This window comes from Atractosteus spatula, chromosome 7, assembly GCF_055471065.1.
Source record: "Atractosteus spatula isolate fAtrSpa1 chromosome 7, fAtrSpa1.hap1, whole genome shotgun sequence".
Taxonomy (NCBI): domain Eukaryota; kingdom Metazoa; phylum Chordata; class Actinopteri; order Semionotiformes; family Lepisosteidae; genus Atractosteus; species Atractosteus spatula.
This window is the reverse complement of record NC_142712.1, coordinates 1,177,114-1,200,272: the sequence shown is the minus strand read 5'-3', so window position 1 is coordinate 1,200,272 and position 23,159 is coordinate 1,177,114. Positions and strand designations below refer to the sequence as shown.

The window sequence follows — 23,159 nt, the reverse complement described above, 5'->3', positions numbered from 1 at the left end:
AAATGTACTGTATATGCAGATTTATCCCTTTACCGTAGTGTATAGTGGGAAGATGCTAGTGACTGTGGTGAAGTTGGCAAGGGCCAAGCGGATCCTGAACTTAATCTGACCCCACGTGTTTTTCCTTGCTAACCTCCCCGCAGTCTGTTGCAGAACAAACGATCACATGTGCGCAGGGAAGTAATAAATAAGGAAGAGGGCTCGCTTAGATCACCTGGCCACAGCCCTTCTCTCTGAGAAATCCGCTCACTCAGCGGTTGACCAGCGGAGCCTCTGCAGCAAACCAGCCCTGGGGTGTCAGCAGGGCAGCAGCAGACAAGCCAAAGCACATATCCTGAGGCGCTGGGACTGCACCACAACCTCCTAGCACTGCCTGCCAGAGGAGAACGGCTCAATAAGAGCGCCGTTTCTCTGTATCCTGTTCATTAGCACTGGGAATACGAGAGCGTGAGGTTGATCGATATCTTCTTTTGAGTTCATGGCCATATTATGATGGAATTGATCACTGATACCGGCTTTGTGCAGGAAAAATTAAAAAGAAGAAGATGGAGAAGACAGACGGTCCTTTCCTGCGGTCACATGACTGCATCATTTCAGAACCTCCTGCGAGCTCTTCAAGCGCGCACACGAGTCTACACACTCAAGGTATGAGCACACACACATGCAAAGCACACAGCGAGATACCACGAGTTTAGAAACAGGCACTTTGCTTTTGTTTTCTCCCCCTATTAATTTTTTAGTCAATTATTAATCAAAGAACAGAAAAGATATGTGAAGCGATGAATTTGAAAGCAAAGATAGATTTAAAAATACATGACAGGTTAATGGTATGTTGGTAACAACGCCAAGGCTTACGAGCTACGGCACGCATTCGGATTTTAATAGAACAGGCTTCAAAGAAATGTTAAGCGGTCCTTATTTTGAGAAGTAATTCATATTATAATTAACTTCACTTTTTCCATCACTGCTGCTTAATTGCGCTATGCACCACTATGCAATTATACTTTTTTTTTCCTGCAGGGATAACTTGAATGTTTTTAACCAGTCCGCCAGAGCAAGCTTATTAGCCAAAAGGAGTGGCCCTGGTCTTGAGATGAAATGGCTTGTGGAGCTTTGAACCAGGCTTGTTTGCATTGCAAGATGTGTTTTCCTGGTGCACAGGACACAGGTGTGCACCCTTAGCACCCAAAGACCCTGCCACCCTGTCACCCTGACAAGATCACCTCTTTCAAATTCAGGCAACTGAATTCTATGAGCCACTTCTACTACGCAAGGTCACCCCAGATTAATGCTGCTTGAGGGAAAATACAATCATCAAAATTGTTAATTAAGGGTTTAAAGGGCTGAAACACGCAACAAGGCTCTAGCAATGAAAAGAGAGATCAGTCCCAAAAGAAGAAGAGAAAAATCTATACAGTATATATATTGCATATAATTTACAGATTTTATTTTAAAGGAAAATTCAGCACTGGACCTTCTCCTGTCCTTTTCTTATCTTATCTCATCTGGAAATATTTCTCATACTCTTCTGTTAATTCTCATCTCATATACAGTACAACAGCACCCATCACACGTGACATCACACTGGGAATTGCAGACTTGCGACATATTAACAATATAATTTCAGATAATTCAGTCAAGCTTCGGTTGATTTCTAATAACTTTATAAATGCTGCAAAGCTGGATGGGCATCTAAGAATACGTGCAAAATAAGCAAAGAATTCCTCAAGAAAACCACACACAGGAAGAACAGCAATGTGGAAATCGTGTTGGGAGTGTAACACGACACACTGTATCGGAGCTTGTTTTGGGTCATGTTCGCTCTGGGCCTTGGCTGAAGGAACTGGCCTTGAATACAAAACTGCACCTCGGACAAGGCCTGCACAGCGCTGCTTTACTCCACCCTGGGGCAGCCCCTCACTGGGGGGACGAGGATGTGGTGGTGATGCGTGCAGTGTCTGTCCCGCTGGCGCTGGCTGGTCGCGGCACACCGCCTCAGGGTAAGCTGAGTGCAGCAACTGTGGCCTACCAAAATTTGTATTCCGTTTAGACTGCAGAGCGGGTTTGGGTGAAAACGGTATGGGATTGCTTTTCAAGTGCATGCACTGAGCTTTCACTTCATTAGTTACAAAGTGGGTCAGATCCCAGTATAGGATCAAGGGGGCGAGGAAGTGTGCTTATGGTGAACTATAACTAACAAATATGTGCAATAAAAATGAATTATTTATCTCAGCGGTAGGATAGTTTTATTCCGTTCCTTATGAGACCAAGTGCCCTGTCTTTTTTCATGAATCATTGAAGGAGTAAGTCTGAAAACCCTTGAATTCATGCGGAAGACTAGCAGCGGGGTCATTCTGCTGTGAGTTTAGAACACAAAGCTGTGCTGGTCCACACACTTAACAAGCCTGGATCTCCAACAGGAAGGAACCACCCATCTCTAAATCAAATGCAAGAAAAGGCACATTTGGACATGCAATGGATGCTTCTATCATCAAATATTTAACAACAAAGCATGACTGGACTAATCACAGTCATTCTAATAAGTTCAAGAAGAACTGAGAGCCCAAAGAAAAGGTTTTTCTGCTGAAAATTGTACTTGCTTGTTACAAAAGTATTCTTTCAAAAATGTTTAGAAGCTGTTGGAAACAGGACAATGCATTTTCCAGAAACAACCAAGAAGTGACAAAAGACAAAATATTGCACTCTGTTTAATTGATCGACAGGGTCAGACACGTACAGTATCTCAAGCGTTTCAGCTTGGCAACAGAAAAGGCCTGTTTTACCCAGTAGTTTGTTGAAAGTCATTCTCTCACAATACTCTGCATATGCCATACTCTGCACATTCTCTGAATAAGACAACTGAGCCTAGATGTTTACTGCCTTTACACTTTAAACCCATTGAAACAGCAAGAGGAGACTTGCCCTGCCATGTACTGTATAAAAGACAGCAGACTTTCTTCTTGGAGGACTGGGTCCTTCAATCACAGGGAGAACAGAGAGACACAGAGGCAAACAACAGCTACATATACAGCATGACAGGATTAAAGCATGATGGTGTGCTATTAATTTTTCTTCTATTCTCCATGAGAAAAGCCTCACTGTTCTTGAGCTCTCAGAAAAAAATGTTTTTTAACGCAGTTTCAACTAAAAATTTTCCTAGCGCTCAGAGTCACAGTCAAACCCCAAGTGAGACACTGCTGTTTCACCCTTGAGCAAAGAACTTGGCCCAAACTGCTCCAGCAAAAATACCCATCTGTATCAATGGGTACAAGTGTAAGTTGTTTTGGAAAGAAAAGTCAGCCAAAAAAATAGTAATGTTCTACTGGAGACCAAAGAAGAATACGGCATTTGTGCTCTGTTAACTTTTAGGTAATTGAGTTTGATATACTGTGGGCATTGTCCTATTTTGCTGTTGTAACATCAATTTGTGATAAAACAAAGGGTCAGATATTGACTAAGACAAACTGGCCAATCTTTGACTGAGATCTGTCCTGAACAGGACAAAGAAATTTAAAGTTTGAGAAAACCTACCTTTTCAATGGTCCATGGTGGCTATTATATTAGTATCCTACAGTATATACCGTATAACCTCAAACATTTAGTTACAGTTCATCAAAAGTATGAATAAATTAGGAGGCTACAGCATCAGGTTCAGTGCTGTACATACCGTATTCTTCATTGCAGAATCTAGCATCATTTAAAAGGAATTAAACTCTACTGTATTTGGAGTGCTATAATGACAAAGCTATTACAGAAAGAAAAACAGATTGATATAGATTTCTTAATGGATTCCTCTGTGCTTCAGTAAATAAATTCAAAACTCAGCATTTGCCCTCCGTCCACGCACGTTATCAGCGTGGCTATTGAGTGTGCTAAATGCCCCATGTGAAGTGAAATTGCCCCAAGGGACAAGCTATTGAAGAGAAGAGTGCTCCATTTATCAGATGTAAATTACCAAGCCAGTCACACAATGGCTTCAATTGAGGAATAACTGGGTCAATACAGTGCAGCACAGTGACACAATTGGCACACTTTAGTAGACCAGGACAGGGCTCCATCTGAGCTCTGAAAACAACTCTCCTCACAAAACCCAAACCAGCAACAACACAACATCATGACGGAGCCTTCCCAGTGAAAATAATAATACACATAAGAACACAACCAGACACACAAACTCTCCTGCTAAGGAGATGCCACATCTCTCATCAGAAAGACTGCATTAAATGGTGTTTTAACAAAAGATCTTCGTCTGTTTGTTATCACACTTTTCAAACCCCTATAATCTCTACACTGAACATCAACAGCTCAAAACAAAAGTTACACTTGAAAGGAAAACGTTACCCATATACTGTACTATCTAGTTAACCATAAGAATTAAAGTATCTGTTCTAAAAAGCAAAATATCTTCAATCAACCAATATAAAATGCTAACGTATTTTTCTTTATAATAATACAGCTAATTAGGTCAAAATACAGTAACTACACTGTATTTTCTATTGACACCAAAATCTAAATAACACCTACACATTACCTATATATGGAAAACATCTATTCATACATTTGCCCAAAACCTTTGACCAAATCTCTTGAAAACAAAGCCAAAGAGTTTTGTCGGGAAAATAATCTTTAAAAATTATGAGAAAAAAAACCCTTGTTTTTGTTTCTTATACAGAAAGCTACTGTAATCCACACTTAAATAATGGTAAAGATATTCCCATCCTTAAGAGGTCGTGGTAAAACAATGCATTTCTTTAACAGTGGAATAAATGCAAAACAATTCAAAAGCATAGCTGTACCACGCAACATTGCTCAGGGAGCCCACATACTGGAAGAGCATCTCAGACACTGAGAGCAGCAGTTAGCGATCAGAGCCTGGGTCTGGAAGGCTCTGGAAGGTGAGCTGCTGCTCCTGTGCCCCGGAACTAGGTACTCCCCCCAAACTGTTCAAGCAAAACACCCCGCAGCGTACAGGGGTGCAGAAGTAGGTCAAACTCCAGGAGTTTCCAGCAAGGAAAACAGAACAGGGTCCTACCTGAGACAATTGAGACTGTGTCTTTCTCCCATGACACAACAGTGATGTAGGCCTCCACTAAGGCCCGGATAATGCACTTGAAGACCGCTACATTGCCTCTCATGGCTTTCTGGTCCTCGACCCGGACACCATAGGGCTCCCGTAGAACTGCAGGATGGGACAGATCTGGCATTAATGCAGCGCAAACATGAGATTGGAAATTATATCCTAAAACAAGGATTGTTGGATTATAAATACACTGCTAGAGAAAGGTGCTGGGAGATCTTTTAGGGTGGATGTCAGCATTTTTGTACTGAGACTAGCTTTGTGAACCTCATAATATTTGTAATTCACTCCTCCGCAGCTCCAAAACATAAATCGGAAATTTATATTTTTAAATGAAATTCCATTGGCTACCTCGGGGGTAGGGGCTTACTCCTATTTAAGCTCTAATAAAAAATACTGAAATTCATTTTGCACATTTCACCATCACGCCTTTTTCCATAAAGTTCATGAAAATGCATCTTTTTTATCAAAACTATGGTACGGCTTTCAAAGTTTCAAAACTTATGGGTCAGTTTTGCTTTTTTACATACATTTTAAGAGCTTTCAGCCAGGGGAACAGCTAGGCAGGTGTGTAGCACCGGCTTTGCCTCTTAAAGACGGCTCTTTGAGAAAACAGCCATTAAACATGTTGCACACTTAAACTGGGGGACTCAGCTGTTCGAGATTCTGCCTGGTTCCCCTGTGGCGGGGAGATGGGAGCCCCAGATCTTTACCTGCCACTGAGTCTCCCTGTCCCTGCAGTCTGACATGGCTGCCCAAACCACTAATGCATCCAGACACGAGTATACGAGCAGACAAAGAGACACTCACCGGCCTTAATATGAACATCTTGGCTTCTAATTTTCCCTGAAGGATTTTCTGCTGTGCAATAGTAAGTGTTATCATGGATTAGGTTACTAAAGCTTGAAGGAGGGAAGGGGAAGATTTGGAGAGTGCCGTTTGGGTGGACGTGGCGGATCCCTGGAACATCGTAGATCTCCTCGCCCGTTGCTAGGTACCAGCGGAGCGTTGCCGGGGGCACGCCTGCTGCGGGACAGGGCACCAGGGTCCCTGTGGTGCTCGCAAACACTACCTCTTGCAGAGATGCATTGACGAAGTACAAGCTGGAAAGTAGATCTTCACTGAAAACTGCAAGACATGAACAAAAACAAATAAACATCAGGTACGGTTTTGGATGGAGTGAGATTTAAGATAAAGTCTGACCTCTCTCACACTTTTCTCTCCCTTTTTGTTCTATTCTTATTTATAAAACCACCCCATTTGCCTCATTTGAAAGATTAACAGTGTGAAAAATGATCTGCTGCATAAGGCAGTACTGGGTGGCCCCGATGAGACAGTACTGGTGGCCCAGATGAGGCAGTACTGGATGGCCCAGATGAGGCAGTACTGGTGGCCCAGATGAGACAGTACTGAGAGGCCCAGATGAGGCAGTACTGGATGGCCCAGATGAAACAGTACTGGTGGCCCAGATGAGACAGTACTTGGTGGCCAAGCACTTTGGAATCCAGCTAAAAAATGGAGACCATTGGCCAATGGACAATCAGTTTAGCTCCTTGTGTTGAAATGCTACAGTGTGAAACCATGTCAAACAACTAGACCCAGGAGGGCAGATTCAGTCTGCTGGAGTCAGTTGTCCATTCACACCCTCTGTGAACAAGTAGCAAACAGACACATACAGTACAACAGTACCACAACAGCAATCTCCATTCTCTCATTACAAGACAAGCCCTTGTTTCGGCAGTGAGCTCCCAACATGGCCTTTGGTGCATATACACTATTTCATTTATGTTACTATAAAATGCCTCTAAACCTTATCCTGCCTAAATAATTGTCCTTTCCTTAAGTACCCTGGCATTTCAGATAAGCGCCTGCTGTTGCTCTATTTGCCCCAGACTTGATAACCATGTTTGCACACAGATCGTTACTGCACAAAGGAGGAACACTGGCTCACATTACTCTGTCTGAAGAGAATCCCAGCCTGTCCTCGTGAGCATCCAAATCAATGCTCTACCATGGTATTCAGTTTCTTGCAAGGAAAACATTCTTCAACAAACGTGGACTGACAGAAGAACTCTTCTTTCTTGTGTTTTAATAATAGCTTTGTGTTTTCACATACATATGCTATTGAATTACATTAAAGTGAGATTCTGAAGATGTGGTCCTGAACAGATGAAATAAAAAGAGTCTGATCTGGTCTCCATATTTTTTAATTCCAGTAGAGGTTAGAAATGCATGCTTCTTTCCGTAACCTAGTGCTGAATATACTTCACTAATAGCAGGTGATGAATGAGCCCACAGGAGTGGGGAATCAAATTCACTACCTTCAATGGCTGCATTTGATTGGCAAGTAGATTCAACACAGCAGCCCAAATGCTTGACAAGGGCTTCTTTGTTGTAATTTTTGCTGTAAACAATTTATTTGTTAATTAAAGCTAAATGAAAGTCCCTTTACAGGTTGAAAAAAAAAGCCTTTAAACAGTGATGGGCAGCAAAGTATCACATCAATCAGCCCCAGAAAGCCTGTTTCACCATGTGCAAGTCAGAAGCTGCAGTGAGTGCTGCCAAGTATATTCAGTAATATTACTGCTGAGACCTGTGACCACCTGTGACCTCTCAGCTCTCCGTTCCCATTCTCTGCCCTGACGCTCCAGCCCCTCACACTGGCCAAGCAATCTGCTAACTGCTCTCATTCGCTGTAAACACACACCATCAGCGTGTTTTCGGCACTGCTTTGTCTACACACCGCGTGCATACCATTTTAATTCTTTCTATTTCATTTTGGGTAGAGCATCATCTGCCTCACCCTTGTGTTGGTCTTATTAAATGATCTTATTAACTGATCAATGCGATCCACTTCAATTCCCAGGTCCACAGCCAAGCACTCCTAACCAGGAGCTTTATGCGGCACCACATCACACTCACGAGGCACCAAGGCCTTTCACATGCGGCGCAGGAGAACCGGAGAGAACCAGCGGAGTATAACAATCTAATTCCAGTCCCGAGAGTGAGGGGGACTGCGGGTAGGACAGCCCTGCTCGGGCAGAGATGTGACTCAGCACGCCGCACCGACAGTAGGGTTTCCTGGAGAACGGAGGAAAAGGCAAACAGTTCCCAGGCATGCGAGGGGGTTATCAGGACCTGTAAAATAATTCAGCCCTGACTCATCATTAACTTGAGCTTTGGCAGGAGGCACCAACCTAATGCTATTTTTAGTCAAATTGACAGGACTACTATACAGTAGCAGCAGTCTGACTTTTACACACAGGGCTATTCTGCCCACTGCCTCTCTTGTACAAGAGCCCAGCATGCTGGAGTTGTGCTGACAGGAGAGAGTCTAAATAAGAATCTTGAAAATAAGTTCGAATTCTAAAATAAAAACATAAGAAGGCTTATGAGAGGAGGGTTTTCTGCACATTTAGTCCATTTGTTTAGAAACTAGTTGACATCCAGCTGTTTCTTGAAGGAAGACAGGGTACAGTCTTCAACAGCATGGCTGGACAACTTGTTCCACACACCCACGATTCTTTGTGTAAGGAAGAGCCTCCTGTTCTGCTCCAGATGTTTTAGAAAAGACGGATTCACTTTGTTCAGCTGCATTCTGGTAAATAATACCGACAACTTGGACAGAAATTTCTGAGGCTTAATTGAATGTACTTGGCAGCTCAATGTGAAATTAAGACTTTCATCTTACTCTGAGAATGAAAAGGAAATTGTTTTGTTGGTTTGAGGAATTTCGGTAAAAAGTCATGAAACATGACCAATGACTACAAACTCCAGTGCCACAGTGGACAGAGAGTGCTTAATTAAAAAAAATCAACACCATAGCTCACGCCCTTGGCCTTAAGACACAGCTGCAGGGAATTTAGTTTTAAAACCTGTAACATGTAACACATTTTACCAAACAGAACAAATACAAAACAAATGAAGGAGGTCACACTCTAACATAGGAAAGGGTGGTAACTGAGAAAAGGCACATGACCACACTGTCACAGTGAGTACACTACAACCTGCAATCAGACTGCACTCCTTTACTCAAGAACAATTTCTTATAAGACTGTCTCAGCCTGCATCCAGCTTCTAATCATTTTTTTTAGTTGCACTTTTCAGCCATTGGTAAAAGCTGCTATGCTGCAGAAACCTGGAAGTCATCACAGAGCAGCAGAAAGAGCAGATTTATTAACATTAGTAAATAAGCTGGGACCCTGAGTATGTGTGGTGACACCCTGCCCAGCACCGCACAAGCCATGACTTTCATCGGCTGATCCCTGAAAGACGAGTTCCGCCAGCGCAACACAGTGCAACACTGCGCAACACAGCGCAACACTGCCACTGAAGTCAGTGAAAAGCAAGGTGCAGACGTGTAACCGACGAGTGCCACCTTGAATCATGATGGAAATAAAGCAACAGAGCACTAAATAAAATTGTAATTTTAGAACAAAATGTCAGACAAGTGAGCTCAGGGAATGCCTAAGTCCCTGATCACTCTGCGGTGAGCTGGCCATGTCACGGTAACAGGCTGCCCAGCAGTGCCAGTCAGAAACACCCTCTTGCTTCTTGGCTGCTTTTACGGCTTTTCCCTCATTCCTGCTCATTTAGTTTCCCTCATCTTTCCCAGCACTCAGACGGTGATGACGCTCAGCAGCACAGCGGGCCAGGAAAAAAAGATCTACAATGTACAACACACATGTGGAGTTTCTACAGTGGAGAAAGGTCTTCAGTTACTCTTTAGATTAAGAACGGATATTCTTTTAAAAATCAACTTACTATAAACGGAGGTTCTTTAGAGGCAGTGTCTACAGATATAGAGGCTAGGTTAGCGCTAGGATGAGGATAGGGGTCTGTTTGTGGGGCCTTTTCTGAATGTTAATTAAGTACTGAATTGAAGACAATGAAGTTAATTTGTCTTGGATCACTTTATTATGTGTCCAGATTCTGCTGTAATATGACGTGGTCTGTGCTGGGAAGGGTTAGGAACTGAACTGAAATGTTAATGAAGAGCTTCCGACAGCAAAATGATAGTGACTGACAGAAAAAGTCAGAAAACCAGGAGAAAAACTCAGGACAGAAAAACAAAATGAAACACTTTCATGTCCATCAATAACAAAGAAGACAGATGTCTTTTTTGTCATATGTCATTTGATATTCGACTCAGGGTGAAAATTCAGGCCACAAGTTCCGGAAATCTTTTTCAAAACATGAGTGTTGATGCTGTATGAATGTGTGTGGATATGCTGGCGAACAAGAATGAAGATGAATTACTTTCACTGCAGTTCATGCTAATTGCTAAGCGGTTAATTTCCAGACAGTGCCTGTGTGCTCATTGTTGAATGTGGCCTTGTGCCTAGCCCTGTTGTCTCAGTCTGTCTCTGACTTGCAGGCAGGCAGCGAATGGCTCACCAGTGACAGCTGGCAATCCCATCCCTGGGGATAAAACATTTTAGCACTTCATAAATTTCTAACAAGGTTTCAAATCGCAGCAGTTTCCACTCTTGCATTGCTCCATTGGTTTAATGCACACATGCGCACATACAAACACACACGCGCACACACTCGGGCTTACACAAGGGCTAGCACACGGGCTAGAATGCTTACAGTACACACACGTGCACGTATGGGCAAGTACACACATGGGCTATCACACACACTGACAAAAGCATGCACATAGACTACCACACACACTAACAAAAGCATGCACATGGGCTCACACGCACACGTATGCACACACACAAGCACACATGCGATAACACAAGGGCTAGCACACACACACATGCACACACGTTTTCGACACACTCATCAATACTTAAAAGAAACAGTAAAAAAAAGAAAAGCAGGAGCTGAGGTGTAAGCCCTCATAATTGAAGGTAAATGGGAAATCAAGACTGCTTAAGTGGTTTGTTATGTTTAATAAGCACCAATTAGCTGTGCTGAGCGAGAGACAGAAATTTTCTGTGGCCTGAGAGAATATGCTGGCAGGGTCTGAGGGCTCCAGTTCCTGCCTGCTATTGCATTCTTTGCCAAATCATAGCCCAGATAAGACGTGACTGCTGCACACTTATTAGGACATGCTGCTGTTTCCACATGTGGACACACCTCTCAGTCCAGGTCAGAGGCCACTTCCTGTAAAGAGGAAACCATATTCTTACTCACAATAGGCATACTACATTTGAAATTCAGTCCAATCCCCTGAGGTCTTTATTCTAGCTCATTTTCATGCAAGGCTGTGATTGCACAGTCCTAATGCATAAAGGGAAGAATTATTTCAGTAACAACAGTTCTCAAATCATGTTATACTTTTTTTTAAAGATAACCATACAGTTTGTTGTGATAGTCCTGTTTTTTAAAATCACCACAGTTCATTTTATTTATTCTTCAGCTGTTTTAAATAATAATCTAAATGAACATAATGGTCCTTCCGCAGTCAGTCCATCTGCAGGATGGCAATCTTATCAGTCAGGGCCATCGGCCATGACTCTCCAGGCTGGGAATTCAGGGCATCAGACCCTTCGCACTGCACTGCGTCAGGCCAGCCACACGGCCACATGTAGCTTTTACTTTAAATCATCACTAGAGAACATACTTAAATACATACAACTCTCAATGAGCTCGGTTGTCTGCAACAAAATATTTTTTCTTGGCAGCTGCATGGGTGACATGATTCTGATTTGTGAATGAATGCTCAGAATCCAAAGTGATGCCTCCCTGTAACTGCTGCCTCCTGGGAAATACTATGAGCTCTGCATATGGGGTTCCTATGAATAAATCTGTCAAACACCAGTAATATGGAATTTTAGCTTATAAATGACTCATGTTGTACACCCACTCTTGTTTTTACAGCCACCTGGGGTCTCCTAAAAAGAACAGCATGATGCATGAACTCGCCAGTGTCCTCCAACAGCAGGAACAATTTTCTTCTTGCACAGTTTATTATTTACCTATTTAATTAAATATGGAATTAGCATTCCTCTAAGAATTGCAGATATTTCACCACAGCTGTGCCTCAGGTCCACAGGAGGGTCGTGAGATCAGTGGTGGTAAATGAAACCCAATGCCAGCCATCAGCTGGAGCTCATTCGGCTACCAGCCCTCGCTGCCTGACAGCTACAGGGAACAACACCCAATCAGCACGACACACTCCAGGCACACAAACAACACAACACACCATGAGAACACAATCAACACAACACACTCCAGGCACACAAACAACACAACACACCATGAGAACACAATCAACACAACACACTCCAGGCACACAAACAACACAACACACCATGAGAACACAATCAACACAACACACTCCAGGCACATAACTAAAACACCATACCACGGGCATGCAAACACAAAACAGCCGGATGTAAATGGGTCTTTCAATTACTTTAGAAATAGAATATACACCAGATACTGCTTTGACACGGAGAATGCACCTTCAAACTTTTCTTTCCTGAGAGCAAGTCAATAACTTCAATCGAAACTCAACCTCCTGGGATGCACACCATTCCTTAACTTCCTGAGCACAGGAAAAATGGCCTCATTACCACATACTTGCCCTCCAATTAGCAGGAAGACAACAAAGTTCCCCCTTCGGTCTAAACATATGACAGGTGATGAACAGAAAAGGCTTTGAGCTCGAAGAAGGCAAAGTGATAGCTATGAGCCTGTGTTTTTACTCGCTTTTAACAAACTCATCAAATATTTAACCCTGCTTTTAGGGTAGCTGATATCTTAAGACAATAAAACCAGAGAGGGTGAAATGCTTAAGTCAGTGTCAATATGAAAGCATTCATTTTTAAATTTTTATCAAGGTACAGGAGAGGAGAAGGAAGAAAGCACTCAGCAGTGCGCTTGCTTGTGTGTGGCTCTCAGGAGTGGGGCAGCGGCATGTCAGCTCTGCTTCCGACATCCTGCCCTCTCTGCTCTGCGTGCGATAGCCTCCACCAGACTGCAGACTGGGAAGAAAAAACAGCAACTCTCCTCTCAAGCCCTACTGCACCAAAGATCACCTCAGGATTGACTCGCCTTTACTGTCTCTCTACCCTGTCATAGTTCCACACAGCAGCCTTGCACGCTGAGGAAGAGTACAACCATCACCACACTCAGGCCATTGAGCACTAGCACCAAAAGCAGCAGCCAGTGTTCTCAAGGATATTCAAGTATGTAGAAAATGTGTTAAGAGGAGATGTTGTGAAGATCTGTTGAAGGCTGTAAACACCTGCCTTTGCCTATGGAGTCTGTCCCCAGAGAGAGTTAATAGAATGAAGAGAAATCCTCCAGACAAACAACATTGCTAATTCAGAAATGGCACTGCTAATTTTTGATGAAGGCTCCACGAATGCAGTGGATGGACCTGAGACTCCCATGCTTTTCATTCAGCTTTCATTTAAATATCTTTTACATAAAAAAACATATAAGCTTTTGCACTGAAGAGGCACACGCTTCAGGATCCTATTGAGCACCCCAGGCTGGTATGACTCGGTCCCTCTATGCAGTGCTTTAATCATACTCCCTTCTGTGGGCCCTTCAGACACAGAGCACACACATGTAAAAACATCGCTATTGAAGCACGTTAGCACTAAACCTGTGAAACGGACTTGATGACAGAAGCAAAACAAACGTAAAGAAATCCCATAGTTCCCCCATAGGATTATTGCAGTTGACATAGCAACACTAAACGATGTGTCCATATTTTTAATGCAGTCACATAATGCCCTGTGGAGCTAATATGAAATGCACTGCAGGTTGCACTGTGCACATGGGCTATTTCCTAGCCCTTACAAAAGGACATGAGGATAGAAGAAGGATACGAAATGAAATCAACTAATTTCCAGCAAACCAACAGGTACAGTATGTTGCAAATCTCTGATGGTTTAGAAAACATACTGTACATGTATATAAATATCTCAAGAAGTATCTTTGTTTTAACAAGTACTTGCTTTGCCTGTGTATCTGCTGTTTAGCTTGGCTTCCAGGCTCAGACTGCACCTCCTGACTGGAAGTGTGTGACTGTACCAGAAAGCAAAAGGTGGATCACACTAGTGTCTGGCACAGCATTCTGGTTCTGGTCAAGGGGACGTACCCAAACACACAGTTCATTTCTTCCTAGTTAGAAGCTAATAAACGGGACTGTTCCAAACACCACAATCACCAACAGAAATTGGCAATTACCTTCAAATTTTCACATTGCATTAAGCAACAGAGCGCAATTGCGAATGGAACTCTTTTCGAAGAACGTAGGGTTTGTCCCTACCACATGGCACTAACCTGAAAGGGACATATGGGCTTATTTATGCGAGATGATTCTCCCACTAGAAATTCAAACTAGAACTGATGGGACATGTTCAATGGTTTAGAAACTCCAGAGAAAGCTGTCCAAGGAGTAGACTTCTTGTTGTGAGTGACTCTGGTTACCTGCAAAGCAAATATCTCAAAGCAATTAATACACACAATTCAATATTTATTGATATAATTTAAAGAAATCTATTTTTTTCATAATATTATTATATTTTTGAGTATTTCTGTAAAATATTTCCAGAAACATAAAGCCGAAAACCTTGCTAGCTCCTAAAGATACATAAAACCACCTGAAAATTGATATTTCTTATTATCGATAAATATTGAATCTTCCTAAAAAAGAAGCAGCACTAAAAAAAGTGACGCAAATTAAATCTCTCATTTTGCTCATGAATGTGTGAGTACTGCACATGTGAATTTATAGGAGCATCTCCTGCAGGCTTCATGAAAATAATACATCAAAAGCCCAGTGAAATACAGATGTCTGAGATTGGGAATATGAGAGCAGTTTCTTTCGCTCTGGTGGTAATGCAGTACAAACACAGGAAAAGGACCAAAAACGTGCCTATGTGTTCTGAAATATTAAAAAGAAATAAATTAAAAATGAATGTGCCTTGTATCAATACAGTATCTCTAGCTTGTTATCATCTTGCTTTGTACTACAAGTATTTTTTTTAATTATATGACCCTCAAAAGCGTTCTTATATTGTTCAAATATTTGGTGTGAAAATGCAAAATAGAAATTGTAAAATCTCGGATGAAAAAAATTTCTTCCAACATGCTTAGAATCTCATCTTCTGTAAGATAAAGTATTTAAATGCACGGAGCTACAAAGCTAGATGTTGATTTGAAGGCAGTTTTTGAAAGAAGACAGATGATTTTTAAAAGCACACCTTTTTCATAGAGGTGGTATTTAATTTGTTGTAGAAACAAAGAGAGGTTATCTATCATGAACCCAGTTATGTGTTTTGTAAATGAATGACTCTTGCAAAATTGCAAGAGACTATTCTATGTTCTTCAGCGGCAGGAACACTATGCATGATCGGCTGCTTTGTATAGCACCCTTTATAAACAAAGAAACACCTTCTTAGAGAAATCGGCCGTAACAGCTTCATCCCTTGATGAGGGAGGGGCTGGACTAAGCAGATAACTGGGCTGGTCCACACAGAATTAATCCTTCATACGTTGGTTTTTGGCCTGACCGTGTCCATTTATTTGAGTTTATTTTAGAGGACCCTGGTTTTGCACCTGCAGAGCAATTTAAATCTCTCCTCTTCCCTGATTTGCAGCTCTTCCAAACAGAAGCCACCCAGAAAGGCCTCCGGTCATTGTGCCCAAACGGCCCATTTCAAAGCTACCATTTTCTCAACGACCTGAGTGAAAATTTCTAATTGACATAATTTTTCATGAGCTGAACCATAAAGAAGAAATAAGTGATACTGTTCAATAATGTATTCATTGCATCTATAATTAATTAGGCTTTTTTTCTGTCGGCAAAGCTGGAAGCCTGCAGACTGTTTGATTTTAAAGCTGTCCTTATCAGCAGGACGTAATGGATGGCACACTTTTTGTGTCACTGCTTTATCCTCCACTTGTGAGCATCTAGATGTCAATTCCAGCTGCCTCGAATGCACCTGTGCTTCCCCAGGCCCCGCAGTCACCTCCTCCCTGACAGGAGACTGCCGTGCCGGGCCCTGTGTGAGTGCCCATGAGGGCGGGACCCTGTGGGGAAAACTAGAACACCCCTCTAGCACAAACCTGCGAAGACACAGGAGCTTGTTAGCGCAAACACTTTTCTAGATTCTCTACAGCTGATGAAGAAGATGTTAAAAATGTCCACACAGTTTGTCGTTCGACCTAGAAAGGCTTCTGGCCCACACAGAAGTCCTGGTCATATATGGCTGGTTTATGACCTGGCCACACCCTGCACTGTAAGCAGCTTTGAGCTTGTTAGAGGACCCACTGGCCTCATTTGAGCAGTTGCACGGTTACAAAGTTAAAAAATGATATGAACAAATTATAAACAGAAAGTAATATGCCTGCCCCCCTCAAGCAAAATGACCAGCACACTTCGATAGAGGCCTCCGTTTATCCACTAGCACTCTGAAAGGCAGCTGAAAATAAACCAGGCACAGCCACAATGAAACAAGCAGCCAGGGTACTTAAACTACATTCAGATAATCCTAAATTAAACCCCTGTGTGTATTATGGGTGAATGATGCCATATTACAGAAAAGGTTTTGTGTCTGAGAGCACACATTGTAGTACGGCACAGTTTACCTTTTCAAACCCATCTTCCCATGTAAGACCGATAAACAACTCTACAGCACTGAGCCCGCGATTGTGAGCCTCGCTGGAATTTCACGCTCGTTCTGAAGTACACCGCCCCGCCATGGTGCGATATCTAGCCCACTCTGAAATCTGAAACCTCCCTTCTGCTCCTGGAGGCTTCAGAACTGGGTCTGAGCACCCAGACCTGCTGAAGGAAAGAGACACGACTCCGCAGGAGGGCTGCGCGCACTGTGCAGGTGAGGCGTGGTACTGGTCTCACACACTGCAGCCCTGCCAGCATCACGCGGCGTGTCTACACTAAGCATGCAGAGGGAGCGGCTCACGCAGGTTACTTCCCCTGCTTGACCCAAACACAGCCCTCCTCACTGACCACAGGGCAGGCAAACATTTGCGTCAAGTCTGATTCTGAGCCAGAAGATTGGGTACACATGTACTATTGCTTAAATAATTCTGATCAAAAAGGACAAGCAATCAGCTCAGGGAAATTTTTTCTTGAGTTTATTCCCTCCGTGATTATTAAAGGACTTAGAGGTAAAAAAACAGCACTCTATTAAATTCATACAGCAAGAGGCAGCTTCGCAGCATATTCAACAGACTGCACATGTTTATTTTATAAATTAGGATGGAACTTGATAATAATTGTCTCCTGATGTCTGTCTGGATTTACGGAGGGATTTAATATGATTTAGGACAAAATACACTCAACATGTTACAGCTCATCAGAGATGTGTCTCGGGGATAAAGCAGTTGGTTTGTTTCACTGTGTCTGTAATAACTCTTACATGATCAAACAGGCGTGGCACAGCGTGGTGGTGAGTCGTTGGACTGGTGGATGGTGGGTTCGAATCCCCACTGCAGACACCACTCCAGTACCTTGAGTGAGGTACTGTACCCCAGTTTCTCCAGTCCCCCCAGAGGTAAGCGGGGATCAATATAGGGCAGGTCACGTGCTTTCTAGTCTGCCCGTCGCCATGGAAACTGGGGTGAGTCCTGCGCTCTGGCCAGGACTTTACGTTTTCTTTCACAGAATTAATCCGATTCCGCGAGGCGCCACTGGAACAGCTCTGGAGCGTCCCGTGTCACCTTACCTACTAGTTTCATGACCCAAACACTGCCATGTCCACACTCCACAGCCCAATGAAAAATGCCATATCGAAAAGCAGTGAAACCAGAAGAATAAATATAACAGACCTGTGACCTTCCTCAAGCCCCAGGCGAACCGTAAAGGTCATTGCCTGTTACCCTGCAATAGGAATACAGGGGTACTACCCGGTAAAACTGCTATACTGTGACTATCACACACTATCTGAATATTAACAATCAATTGGATCAATTAACTCCTAACTATCAAACAGGCTAGATGGGCTGTCGTTTCTCACCTTACAGTACATTCTTAACGCATCCACTGACATTCACCATGACCAGAACATCCGAGGAACAGACGGCCTGTTGCACTGTCACCTGTCAAGATCTCCAACTGTTGCACGCTCGTACATAGCCAGAGCTTTAAAGAGAAAGAAGGTATAATAATAGGGTTGGTTTATTAGACATGCTTGTGTGTCCAAGCAAGCTCACTGCAGGAGAAGTACTGCAGGTCATTTGCTCCAGCCAGGTGATATCCTCTGTTATCCACCACAAGCTCCCCGGTGCCCTGACACACGCCCACTGCAGAGCATGACGCTTCGACACGGAGCCCAGGTGTGTGGCGCGTCACTTCCTGCTTCACTCCTGCACAGATTCGAGCACAAACGCGCTGCAGCGCTTTCGGGCATCAGGGGAGAAATACAGATATGTACAATATATATGGCGAAAACGGAAAACTACAGGCGTGAATCTACTTGTTAGCCTCAGACACAAACAGCTATGACCTTTAGAAAACAGACCATATGTTACTATATTTATTAGCACACATGAATATGATGCATCATGATGTATATGTAGTCACACCAGACGCCCAGTTCCTCCTGGGACTGTACTGTAACGAAACAAAAGGCATTTACTATTCGCTCTCCTTCAGTCTAAATTACGGACCGCTCAATCAAACACCACTGATCAACTGGCAGCGAGTAACCAGCCATCACACGGGCGCTTTCAGAACTACTGAAGCGATTCATTTAAGTAAATGTGCGATCAATACTGACCGACCACTCCAGCAATAACAGAGTGCGCATTGAAATAATAGCAAGGGAACGACGGGTCTTTTTTTTTTTACACACTGCATTTACCCATGCAAGCTGGTTCGGCATAATCGTGTGGAACTGCAGAGAAACACCAACGCGTCAAACGCAGAAAGAGGAGGAAAGCTGTCTCTTTAACATCATGAAGCGGAGCACGGGTGTTTGGCTTGTCAGGTGACCACGGCCCATCGTCTCCCCTGTCACTCAGCGGAGATGCGCCGCTGCCCAAATCAGAGCGCAGCGCAGGCAGCGCCAGTGTCGGACCTGCGGTAATTAAGGCCGCGCCCGGCGGAGCGCCTCCGGGAGGCTGGGACCCGTGCGAGCCGGCACTCCCGCTCCTGCCCACGGCTACAGCCCGGGCTGCCGCCGCGCTGCGCACCGGCTTGCGGGATCGGTGCCTCGCAATTGGCTTTCATACATATTTATAGCGATTCGACAGAAGGAAAGGGTTCACCTCTCTCTCGCAACGGCGGGCGAGCTCTGTGACGCCGGGAGACGACAGGCGAGCTTTGTGACAGAACTTCTTGTGATTGTGAAGTATTTCACTAGGCGGCTTGCTGCCATCTGCGTATCTGCGCGTCACCGTTTAAAGCCAGCGAAAGAGAATCGAGCGATGGCGGCTTTTAATTCATCAATTACATGTGGGTTGTGACATCTCTATCTGAACGCAGCCCGCTGAAATGTTCAGCACAATTCCCCGGCGCACCAGAACGCTCTCCTCCGGATTCGACAGAGCGCCCCCTGCTGCAGAAGTACAAACGCAACCCTGTGCGCAAGCACCTGGCTGGATACTACGACGCTAATTAGCAAACGTAGAGCTGTCCGGGTGGTGACCTTCATAGCATACGGTATGACTAGTTTCTGCGTCCCTTAAAGGGAGCGAGTTTCTCTGTGGCTCCTTGTAAATTAGACGGGGACTCACAGTCACCCCCGAATTTCAATATTTCACGGTGTTTATCCCCCTCACTTTTTTTCATGAATATTTTCGCCCATCTCCCAAATGTTCAGTAATCCAAACAAAACGCGTTAATTAACAAAGATATCAATTTTCCGATTTCAAAGAAAAAAAGATTATAGAGTTATGCCGTGCACGAAAATTAAAATAAAAACACTAGAGCTTACTATTATTATTGTTTTGTTTTTGTTAATAATAATAATATAAAAAAGGCTTTTACAAAGCCTTTCCGGCAGACTGGGTACGATCGCCAAATGCGGCCGCACACACACACTGCTGAGCGCCCAGGACATGAAAGACTGCAGGACTCGGCTTCAGTGCCGCAACAGCAGCGGGTGAGAATGAAGCTGTAGGTTCCAGCCCAGTGTCTTCGATATCTGTAGGCAATGATGAAGGACTCTGCTCTTTAAATCCCCACGCACGACAGACCGATAGATTGTACAAAGCACAAACAACAATTTAATGAAAACGAAGTGTGGCCTTTCGCTGCTAGGAATACTACACGTGCTTCAACTACTGTTCATTATTCCCAAGGCTCGTCAGGTAAATCCCACGCAGGATTTGTCTGTGGTACCTGGTACTCGTTGTAATTTTAAGTGATCTGCTGAAACAGTTCCGCTCAAAGGTCGGCTTGAACTGCGAAGCTGGCGCGCAGAAGGACAGGCCTGCTGGGGTGAGCGCCTTAAGGAAGGAGGCGAGGAGGGTCGGGCGGCCGCGCTGGTAGCTTTTCAGTACAGCACCGCAGCACCGCAGCCGCCGGGTCCCACACAAGCCGGCGGAGAGCGCGGAGAGCGCGGAGTCCGCGTCTGTGCAGCCGCTGGTGTCTCGGTCCTGACTCTCCATCTTGAAAGACGCACAGTGGTACACCGCTACGTCTCACATGTCAAGATCACCAGGCAGGTCTGAGTGGAAATCTATGCTGCTGTGAAACAAGGGTGAACACTATTTTATATCTGACAAAATCTTGAAACACAATTAAAAATAAAATATGCTCATTGATATTAACAGCTCACAGAAGCAAAAAATGGATATTGAAGATCCTTCCTCAGGTCCTGTGTGCAGAAGCATCGGAACCCATGCAAAAGCCCCTGGAGCCGTTATTGGATTCATGTGGCCATGGATCTAAATATTCCTTTATTCCTTCGGGTTTTCCTGTGCAAGATGGGCTACAGATGTGCACCTACATGCTGTGCAGAGACCAGCATGGAAGGGCAGGTACTGTAGGTGCAGATTGGGCAAAAAGTGCAAACTAAAAGTATGTGAACGGTATTTTATTTCAGAAATAAATGAAAACTTTAAAAAATCGTCAGACTATCAGTACTGGATTTCCATCCACCACTGAAAAGGTCAAAAGTAGCCACAAATTTTACTGCAAATTTGCTGCAAAATGCTTAAGGGAACATCAAATCAACAGTGTTGATTGCTCACTACAGTCCTCAGACCTCAGTTCAATAGGACATTTGCGGTGTAGAATACAGAAAGCAGATCTGAATGAGCAGGAGAGGCTTTGCATGGAGGAACTGTCCAAAATCCCCACTGAGCAGTGCCAGAACCTCCTGAAAGACTACAGGATGTGGTTTCTCCATGTTATCAAATCCAAAGGAGAAAAACTGAAAATCTGCTTGCTTAGGTGTGAGTAATTTCTGACACCAGGCAGGCAGTCGGAAAGATACGCTGAACTCTTAGCAGCGATAAAGAGGAAATTTAGAAGATGATATTTTGCAAAAGGCAACAATGATTTAATGTAATAGAAGTATGGTAAACCCTAGAGGAAAAATCTAAGGAAAACAAAAGCCGACTGGGAGCACTGAGACTGAGATTGGATTGCTGCTAAAAGTTAGACTTGAATTGATTTTTGGGGTTAGGAGGTAATATATTACTAACAAGGGTATAAACAGTATCTTCTAACTGCACAGTATTCATGACATGAAAAGTAAATGGACTGTCAGCCATGCATTGAAATAAGAATTGAGAGTATACTTTAAAAATTACCCAAGTAAAAAAGGTTCTAGTAATATTTCATAAATGCATTGTTGTAAACCTTTTCTTTATACGAAGGGGAAATATTCTGATTAATGATTGTTAACAGATTTGAGTGATTAAACACCTCTTTCACCAGTCACCAGAAGGCTTTAAAAGAAGGTGATCCATTTAAGAAAAAATGTCATCTTAAAAACAATGTTAAATGAAACAATAATAGGTATGATCTCTTGGTAGAATTTGGACCTTTTTAATGTGAGAAACTGGTCACATGGCTTGATTAAATCAAGCGCTGATAGATGTTTAAAAAACTTCAGATTTGATTCCAAACAGTGTACCCAGAACCTCTTCGCATTAATATGATAAACGGCTGACTTCTGATGAAGCGATTCCTCAGAGGGACAGCTTTTCCAGTTTGTCTGCATTAATAACCCAGCAGCTGGCTCCTCTCATCTTATTAGTAATCTTTAATCAGTGCGATTTAGAGTGTAAATCTATGCTATGCTGTGCTTGCTTCAAAAGCCTGTTCATCGTTCCCGTCTAGAAAATGCCTTGTTTATTCATCACAAAGGCACGCACTTTACATTTTCAAACAGCAGACCTTCTCTTCTTGGTTGGAAAATGTTTCTCTTTCACTACAGGTCATCCCTTCTCATGTGTGCCAGCACAGTGACGGGGTACGCAAGCCAGTTAGGCAGGCGCAAATGTATTCAGAGCGTTTAGTGCTCAGGATTAATCGAATTATAATTTAATCATCTGATCAAACACCAATTAGCATAATCACTTCAGGGGAAGGGCTGATAGAGAAGGAAACCAACACATAATGCTCCTCAGGCAGCCAGCACTTTAATGAGACATTTACAAGAATTAAAAAGTTACATATTCTGAGGAACTCTTGCAGACTTTAAATATTAATCTGAGGTTTCTAGTAATTCTGCACAAATACGCCTACAAAATGTAGAGGAAAAACAAATTAACGTTAAATGAACATTTTTAGTCATCTAAATGCCTGCGTGCTGGATCAAAAACATTATATCCAACTCTGTCACTCCCCTTCCAAAATGTGCTTCAGTGAGCACATCTGAAAATGCAGTGACACCCCCACCCCACTCTTCCTCAGTCTCCCCCCCAGCGGGGGTGATGAACAACAGGGTTTTGTGCTGGAGATACGGCCCTGTGGGACTGGAATGGTCTTTTACCAGCAGAACAGCAGTAGGAGAGACTGGACAAACAACAATGACCTGGGCGGACTAGACCCAGAAATATCTGCTCTCAGCTTGAGCAGCACAACACCACCACGAGACTCATGCTGCTCCTGTCCTGCTGGCGGTGCTATACATGGGACGAGAATGTCCTGGGTGTCTCCAACAGGAGGGAAAACTCACGTGTGTTT

At 43.5% G+C, this 23,159-nt stretch overlaps 1 protein-coding gene across 1 annotated transcript in view; it reads right to left on the bottom strand.

Moving 5' to 3' along the window:
* Window positions 1-23,159, bottom strand: part of dscamb (DS cell adhesion molecule b) — a 166,411-nt gene that overhangs the window by 131,891 nt on the left and 11,361 nt on the right. Inside the window, exons 2-3 of the mRNA XM_088921142.1 lie at window positions 5,888-6,205; window positions 5,033-5,179 (exon numbers count right to left, since the gene is read on the bottom strand). Coding sequence (XP_088777268.1) covers window positions 5,033-5,179; window positions 5,888-6,205 — 465 coding nt within the window. The remainder of the gene's footprint in view (window positions 1-5,032; window positions 5,180-5,887; window positions 6,206-23,159) is intronic.